At 36.5% G+C, this 8,739-nt stretch overlaps 1 protein-coding gene across 1 annotated transcript in view; it reads right to left on the bottom strand.

The window, feature by feature from the left end:
* The window catches only part of LOC131037845 (1-phosphatidylinositol-3-phosphate 5-kinase FAB1B), a 35,361-nt gene extending 27,266 nt beyond the window's left edge, over nucleotides 1-8,095 (bottom strand). The window contains exons 1-4 of the mRNA XM_057970078.2: nucleotides 6,477-8,095; nucleotides 4,755-5,567; nucleotides 4,332-4,485; nucleotides 3,894-4,238 (exon numbers count right to left, since the gene is read on the bottom strand). Of these exons, the coding sequence (XP_057826061.2) occupies nucleotides 3,894-4,238; nucleotides 4,332-4,485; nucleotides 4,755-5,567; nucleotides 6,477-7,117 (1,953 nt within the window). The 5' untranslated portion in view covers nucleotides 7,118-8,095. The remainder of the gene's footprint in view (nucleotides 1-3,893; nucleotides 4,239-4,331; nucleotides 4,486-4,754; nucleotides 5,568-6,476) is intronic.
* Between the last annotated feature and the right edge of the window lie 644 nt (nucleotides 8,096-8,739).

The following is an 8,739-nucleotide window of genomic DNA, read 5'->3' on the forward strand; positions in this document are numbered from 1 at the left end:
AGGTATCATTGTTTGCTACAAAATATGCATCTACGAATACAATACAGTATAAGCCTGATAACATATTTCAATACATCATAAGCCTAATAACATATTCCAATACAGCATAAGACCGATAACATATTCCAATGTATCTGAATATGAGCCCATATCTCGGTTGCATCTGTACATCCAGATGGCTAGGTCTCTAAAGCCATATCTGGATTAAAGTTATGAAAAAACATACAAAAACTAACAAAAAAAAAAGAAAAATTGAAACAAACTGTTCTAGACATTATATAGATCACAAAAAATATAAATAACCTAGGGATGATAAATGAGAAAACGAATCTAGCCTTGGAAGCCAACATAGCTTGAAGATTATGTACTGAAAGTGACTCTTTTAAGAGAAGAGTTCTAAAGAAACGGTACCGGTATTCTCTATGGTTCTTGAATATATCTTACAGCTCAAAATCATCATAGAATAGAACTTGGTCACCGCATTCGCCGAATTTTCGGCTTCAGGTTCGATATCCAGCAAACTTATAAAAACCATATGAAATTCGCAAAAATTTGTTAAAAATTCGCTGGATAACAGGCAGAGGTTTTTGCCATCGGCAGATGACCACTTCGCTAATGCCGTCGGGAGGTATGCGGGCCGCAGAAGGGCCGCAGGTCGATGATATGCTCGGTCGTCGATAGGGTTTGTAGCGGCGTCGGGAGACGCAGGAAATAAATTTATAATCTTGCCCGATACCATGCTAACTAAAATGTCTGACATCTTAGTATAATGTTGTTGCCCAATATAATATAAATGTTAACTAATATATTAACATTTATTATAAAAGTTGTAGATTTAACATTAATATACTAAAAATTAAATATTTTTTATTATTTATATTTAAAATTTGTCAAATTTAAATTAAAATATATAATTATAATTAAACAAATTTAATTTTGTTTATTATGATATTTTTTAGATATATTATTTTTTTTTTTTTTAAATCAAAATTATATAAAGTGAATTTAATGGCGATTTTATTTTCGAATTTTTTCCTCCTGCCGAATTTCATCCGAATTTTATTGTTTGGTTATCACAAACCCTCTTCTTTGTTGGCAAGTTAGCAGAAAAGACTGCCTCTTATTGAAAAGAGACTTGGATTTGTAGCTCTAAACTTGAAAGCCTTGGAATCTTTGAGAAGCCTGCAGGGTTGGTATTTTTAAAAGAAAGTGGGAGATGAAGGAAGAGGAATCAAGCAGTAGTTACCACTGACACTTCAGGATGCTGCTGGAGGTCTCAACAAACTTTTACCCTCTATTTCTTGAAAGCTTCAAACTAGTTAATATGGATGGGCTCCAAGTTTGGCGACTGCTGGTAAAGGAAGAAAGTGAGATTGCTATCATTCAGGAGGGTGCTCAATTTGAGGAAACACCCAGCATTTGATTTGGAATAAATAGAAACTCTCAAAGGTCAACTCCTTTCGGTGGTTAGGCTTTCAGATAAAGATCCTTAGTTAGTCCACCTTAGCAAAAAGAGATTTTTACAGCCCATTTTGGTGGTCTTTGCTAGAAAGCAACAGACAAGATGCTAAAAAACTTCCAATCCACTGTCTATTTGCTAATATTAATTATGGTCCAAAGTGATTGAATAGTCCTGTCTATCCTAGGTTGTACTAAAGAGTCTGGAAGATGTGAGATGATCTTGTCTTCTAGACTTCCAAGTTGAATCCTTCACCTCTCAAAAAAATTTGGAGCATAATCTCTGCTGTCATTTGTTAAAACCATTGGAAAACGCCAAGTACTCACAGCTTTTTTTCTTCAAACGAGTACCCTCACAATTAACTCACAGATCAGACAAGCCAATTTTTTGGCAGCTCATTGCAATGGAAATTGGCGAATACTTTCTGAGTTTTGATGAGTCCATCAAGAAAACTCGCAAGGGCACAGTTATGGCACGGGCACTATTTGGACATGGAAAAAACCATCTTCCAGCATTTCAGGTTTGTTGTGTGAAGTAGAGTGAAAATACATGATTTTTTGCCTCCTTAAAAAGTATAAAAATGGTATGAGCCATGAAGTTCTGTGTGATTTCAAAAGTCTTCATTTGGGCTTGGTACACATCAAAAAGGAGCATATCAATGTTGTAAAGGAATCCAAATTACAAAATACTACAAGTAGAGTAATGTCATACTCCAAACATGTGGACAAACTATAATGATGATAATAATCAAGGCCAACAAGACCCCTTGCTAGTCTCGTGCCAATTAACTAGAACCCTTCATGTCATGCAATGGTAATACAAAAATGGCCACTAGAAGCAGATGGCAAAAGACTGTTACTTATAATGAACAACAGGCAGTTTTCTTTATATGATGAGATAAAAGACCTGCAAACAGTGTAGCACAAGATTAAGCTTAATCAGAAATACACTATAGTATCAACCGAAGTCACAAGGTTTGAATTTGAATTCGAATTCGACAGCCATGAAATTCGGATGAAATTCGACAAGGGAAAAATCAAAAAAAAAAAATCGGATAAAATTCGCCTTCTATATTTTTATTTTTTTTTAAATATATGTATACTTCTAATAAATTATCAGAATAGCGACCCTTGTTGGAGAAAATCCGAGGGCAACCCAGCAGTTGCAGACACCCATGACCCAATAGATACAAAGCATATACAAAGAATACCCACGACCAGCTGAGTTGTGTTCAGAGGCGGATAGCAGTGCTTTATAGAGGAAATTCGATTAAATTCAATTTTTTTTATAGAAGTTTGAAATTCGATTAAATTCAATTTTTTTTATAGAAGTTTGAAATTCGATTAAATTCGAACCTCATCCATGAAAACACTTTCTTAAGCGAGGAATTTTCTAAAAATAACTCCCAAAGAAACTATTTTTCTTAAATGGAAATTTCCATTAAATAACTCAAGTTAGAATCAAAGTTGATTATTGATAGCATCGAAAAGTTATTATAGAATCATGCAATTTTCAGTAGGCCACCATCAGCTTCACCCTGAAAATGAATCCATCATTTAAGACTTGAGTACAAAGTAAAATGTAATTCAACATCAATTCACATTACACCTTACCCATAAAGTAAAGTGCAGGGTGGATAAGAAAACCAAAAACTTGCTAACATCAAGAATTAAGTTTATCGCATTGGTAATTAATAAAGCAAAATTACTTTATACAAGAGAACAGAATCAAACATATACCTCTGCCAAATGCAAAATGCCATGGGATAAATAAGATAAATTCAAAACATAATATAAAGAACAGTCATGTGAAAAGAGTCAAAAAAAAGTACAGTAATACATGGTAAAATGCATAGAATGGACTTGCATCATATGCTTTAATCAAATCAAACTATATGCAAAACTAACTCAACTTTTAAAAGAAGACAAATACATAAAAATAACATTGCAAATTATTTTTTATCATGTGACTGCCTTTATTCAGTGACCTAAAAAACCAAGTACAGAAAATCTCGCACAATAGCAAGCAAGAAAAGCTTATAATGTAATTTATTTTACACCTTACTTATTCATTGTATCCTCAACCACAGTACATATACAAGAAAAATTACTTTAGCTTTTGCAGGGGAAGTTAGGTGCTGACATACTCTAAATATTGATTGTTACATGATACAAGAATTTGCAAGACCGTAAAATATACTATTTGAACAGAAAAGGAATATGCATTAGACAAAGTCTATTTAAAAGGACAAAATATATGAATGGCATATCAGAAAAACAGACTATAATATGTAAACAGCCAAAACCCATGAAAAAGCATAAGAGAATTATGAAATGGCTCTTCAACCTACAAAATAATGGAATAAAAAATCCTTAAATAAATTAAAAGCACAGCAATGCATGAAGATCACATAATAAGAGCATAAACCCCTCACCGTGCATCCCAAACGTTTTGGACAACCCTCAAAGAACATCAAAGTTTTTGTTTGTCTCCTTCCCACTTGGCCTGCACTTTCATGCTCCTCTAAAAATTTCTCTACATGAAATAGTTCACAGTGTCCCACTTTAGGTGCAGCAAGATTGTCAAGAGAAGGGACAATTTGTGCACCAGTACAGCGGGCTATACGCTCCAAAAGTGGCTTCTTGACATTCAATACCAAAGATATTTCCCTTGTCAAGAGATATTCTTGTGCATGATGAGAAACTGTTTTCTCTACCAGTAGCACATTAGGATGGTGTGCCTCTATCCTTGACACAGTCATCTTAAGATGGTCCATCTCCTACAAGCATAGAAAAAAAGAGCTTAAGATGCAGATTCCGATATGTATTAATTAATGATAGGAAAATGCCTGCAAGGCCAAGATTAATCTAACCTGCTGCAGCAGAGTATCAAGAGATGACAGCTGGTTTGAAATGCGTTGATATTCAAGTGCTCCTGCCAAGAGCAGCAACCTAGGATTTTTGTACCTTTGTGTCATACGCTTATGCTTTACATTCTTTGAACAGACGACTCCCTTAACGACCTTGCTGTTAAAGGATAATCCTTTGTTAACATTCAGACAGATCTATAAGCAACTACAACATGCAAAAAAGGTAACCAGAGAGCAGACAATTAAAGCATATCAAGAACAAAAACAAATATTTGGACCTTCTTGGCCCAGGGAAAAAAATGAGAGCAACAATTATCTTTCATTATGATGCCCAAAAAGGTAGACAGCAAGTAAACAAACTAAAGAATATTAAAAACAAATATGTGAGATTTCTTGCCCCAAGCAAACAATAAAAACATACATCACCTTTCACTACGACGCCCAGAAGCTACGCATTTGACCTTCACATAGAGACCAGGATCCATTCCTCCTCCTTTGCTTGTATCTGGCTTGACAAAAGTTGCCGCTTGCCATGATAGTGAAGTGACTATTTCAAGCCAACTTTCAGAATCATTCTCCTCACCTACAAACACCTCCTCTCCTTTTAGCAGTTGTGCAACAAGTGCTCTGAAATGCCCATCCACTACTGATCTCAGAGCATCCCTGTGTTCCTCAATTGACCTGTCCTTGCTCTTATATTCATTGCTGCTAAAACTACCTGATGAACGTGGCAAACCCCAACCTCCTTCATCATCGTCATCATCATCATCAAGCATACTGCTTTCTATTTCATCCTCAGCATCTACTGGTTCAGGTGGCATCCATATTGCACCATTATTCTCAAAATCAAAAGGTTGTTCTATTTCTGGGCTTTGGCTCTGAAACATAGCCGAATCATCATTGCAATCATTAACATTCTCAGTATCCTCTGACTCTTCTCCTGACCTTTCAGATCTACCAGACATTTGGCGTTCCACAAGTGTATCAGACTGAAAGCTTGGAATTTTCTCAGATAGGTTTTTGCCATAATTTTCATTTTGGTTTAAACCTTTGTGGTAGACTGAATGTTCCATAGAATTCTGGAGGCTCAAACTATCATCCGCATGAATATCATGTAAAATGTATCCACGATCAAGATCTATACTACCATGGTTTCCAAAATATTCCTGTGAATCTTTTAAGACACTTTGTTGGGTGTCTTCTAAGTCTTTACCATATTCATCGCGTTCGTCATCACTCCTACATCACAGGGATGTTGCAAACACCCAAAGTGAGATACTAATGACTTTTTAGATCATCCCAGAAAAAAACCTGCATTGTATCTAGCACACAGATTGATGATCCTTTTTAACCAAAAGTAAATAAACATTTAGACTGTAAGCAAATGAATTAGGCAAAAACTTTTTGTGACTTATATCTAGTATACATTTTCATGATCCTTTGTGGTCCACCAACAAAGTTGCTTGGCTATTTGTGCGGCCCATCAGCGTTCCATTCAAGCAGCAGGGTAAAAGTTGTTTATGTAAGTGATCCAATAAGGGGAAAAGGGGACAAGGCCAGGTGCATATTTTTAGTATAATAGTTACCTCTCAGACCGTGGCTTCTGAGATGAAAGTTTTCCCAATAAGAGAAAAAAAAAGTTAAAAATAAAAACCAAACAGATAGGCCACACCACTATAAAACTTAAGAGCCTGGCAGATAGGCTGCACCAATATCATTTTTGCGAGACCAACAGATATGTCACACCGATATCGAATTTAACTACATCTTTTCTCAAATATGTGCCTCTAGTATACATATTTTCCTTATTTTTGAAACAGACGAATATAAGACTGTTCTATACTTCTCAAAGAAAACACCCCCACCAAACAATTCAATTATCTAAAAGCTTGCATCATGCCTTCACGTTTTCCCTGCTACAAACATCTCAAAAAGATATGTAAAAATGTCAAATGGGATAACCTCAACTGTTGGGGGACTTTCATATGGAACCCCAAATCCCAGGTGTTGCGATTGTACAAAACATCACACCCAACTTTGGAGGGGGCGCAAGGACACTCCTCAGTCATGGAATCTAAGCAAAAAAAATCACCCACGGACAGAATTTGCTGAACCAATAAACAAAAGAAAAAGTCTCTATTGATGTACCTGCTTGGAGAGGAGGCTCCTCCTTCAATGGATGATACAACTCTGCCATTGCTTTGTAGGTGAGGAACACCCTGCTCTCTTTCCAGCAAAGCATCCTCCATTTGATGTGCCTTAACACGAGGGCTGGAAATATGCTGATAAGGCCCAGTTGGATATGGCATGGTAGAAGCAATATTTGTTGTAAAGCTGTTACCACTATGACTGCTAGAATTGCCACTCGTTCCTGAATGCGATGACGGGCTGTTTGCCAATTGTGTTTCGTCACCATTACCATTACCATTCCACTGAGACGGTGATGCCGATGATGATGATGACGACGATGTTATTATCTCCCGGGTGCAAATCTTGAAACAGAAATTGCAAACTCGAATTCTCTCCCCTTCTTCTCCACTACTACGCCCATCCGATGGCACAGGAATTGTGTTCTGTGTGCACTTCCTGCAAAACACACGGCCACAAATTCGGCAGTGGTGGCGGCGATTAAATATTGTGAACTGCGAATCACATTCGTAGCAAACCCTACAGCTGTGATCGGGCATCCAAAAGTCCCTCGAGATCTTAGATGGATCGGCCCTCCGCGGTATCCATGCCCTCACTCTCTCAACAAAGTCCAACAGCGTAGTGCTTTCTAAATTTTCCATGAAAATTTCTACTCCACCTGTTCTTTTCCCTCCCCGGCATGATGTGCTAATCACTTCTCACTGTCTCCATTCAAGAAATAATATAAGAGGCCACTACCTCCTTGGCAACAAAGAGCGCACAAAATTTCACCAAATCAAGCGCTCAATATCTACTCATCATAGCCAATTTTCTCCTGTATATACTAAACACCCAAAAAATCTCACAGTTCCTGCTCGGATTCAATCCAGGGTTTCACTTTCGCCACAAAAATCTAACAATTCCTACTCGGATTTGACTCCGGAGCTTACCCAAAAGAAAACTTTACAGCAGCTCAAGGAATCATTGTAATTAAAGCATTTCACTACACACTATCTACTATATATACCACGCACTTGTCAAAAATTCTTTCTTTTAACTAATCTCAGGGTTTTGAAAAACAACCCTAGCATATACGCTAACCTCAAATTATATTGTATCCACTGCGTCCCTGACAATAAAGAACATAAATAACCATTCTTCCCTGTTTGCACCAAAATGAATCTCTGATAATTCTACCCGGATTAAACACACAACCTCCCATAACGACTCCGCATCGAGATTACAAACCCAAAAAAACCTTCACTGCTTAATTTCTGTCCTGCTCTCCGCAGTTCCCGTGATCGCACTCTCAAATTGATTTCAATACACTCAACTACATCAGATAAAGATCAGTGCAAACCCAACAATTATATACAGATTTCCTTACATCCGGCTCATTGCTTGCACGGAAAGATTTCTTCTTACTAGGGTTTGAAGAACAATAAAATTAATTTAAAACTTCAAAATTCGGACTGGTTTTGATTCACAACGGCTTCACTGTACCCAGCTACAACATGAATCTGTCTTTCATTCCTCCCAACAAATCATAACTTCAGATGTTTTTTTTCACTCCTAGGTAATCCCACTTTTCAATTGCTTCGCATCTCATTTGCATCTCTTCTGTTTTTGTTGGCAGTTTTTATAACTTCTTTTTTAAAAATCGTTATTTTTCCCCTCTTTTTTCTGTTTTTGTTGTTGGTTTTTAATTAAATCCTTATTATTATTATTACTATTACTATTTTCTCTCTCCACCGCCTACTGAGAGGATGTGCCATGTGTAACATGGGCATGTGACTGAGTATGTTAAGTGTGGATAAAAAGAAGGGAGAACAAATCAAACTTGCCTTTAACTTTTTGACCCACACAACAACTACCTACCTAAATAAAAAGTCAATAAGTTACTTTGTTTGTGACTAGTTGGACTTAGACCCATCAAAAGTGCTTTTTATGCATTCATCTCATGATGGTAAGGAGAAGGATATCTCACCAACAAACACCATTTGCATCATGGGTGGGAAGACTTCTTTTTTTTAAAATGCTTTAATTAAAAAACAAATATTGATGTATTATGACTTTGCATGGTTGCATACAACTCTTTGGGTGTTTAATATCATAAAGTGAGTGGAAAATTGAGCATATTAAAAATTGTGTTTGATAAAGGAAGTTATAAAGTTTTAAGGTTATCTGGTTGGTTGTGTGTGATTTGAAAATTAGGTTGGATGAAGTTGGATAAGTGGGGTTGTGGAAAACTATTTTAATTAAGATGGTGGTTAGTGGTATTAAG

This window comes from Cryptomeria japonica, chromosome 3, assembly GCF_030272615.1.
Source record: "Cryptomeria japonica chromosome 3, Sugi_1.0, whole genome shotgun sequence".
In the NCBI taxonomy this organism is placed as follows: domain Eukaryota; kingdom Viridiplantae; phylum Streptophyta; class Pinopsida; order Cupressales; family Cupressaceae; genus Cryptomeria; species Cryptomeria japonica.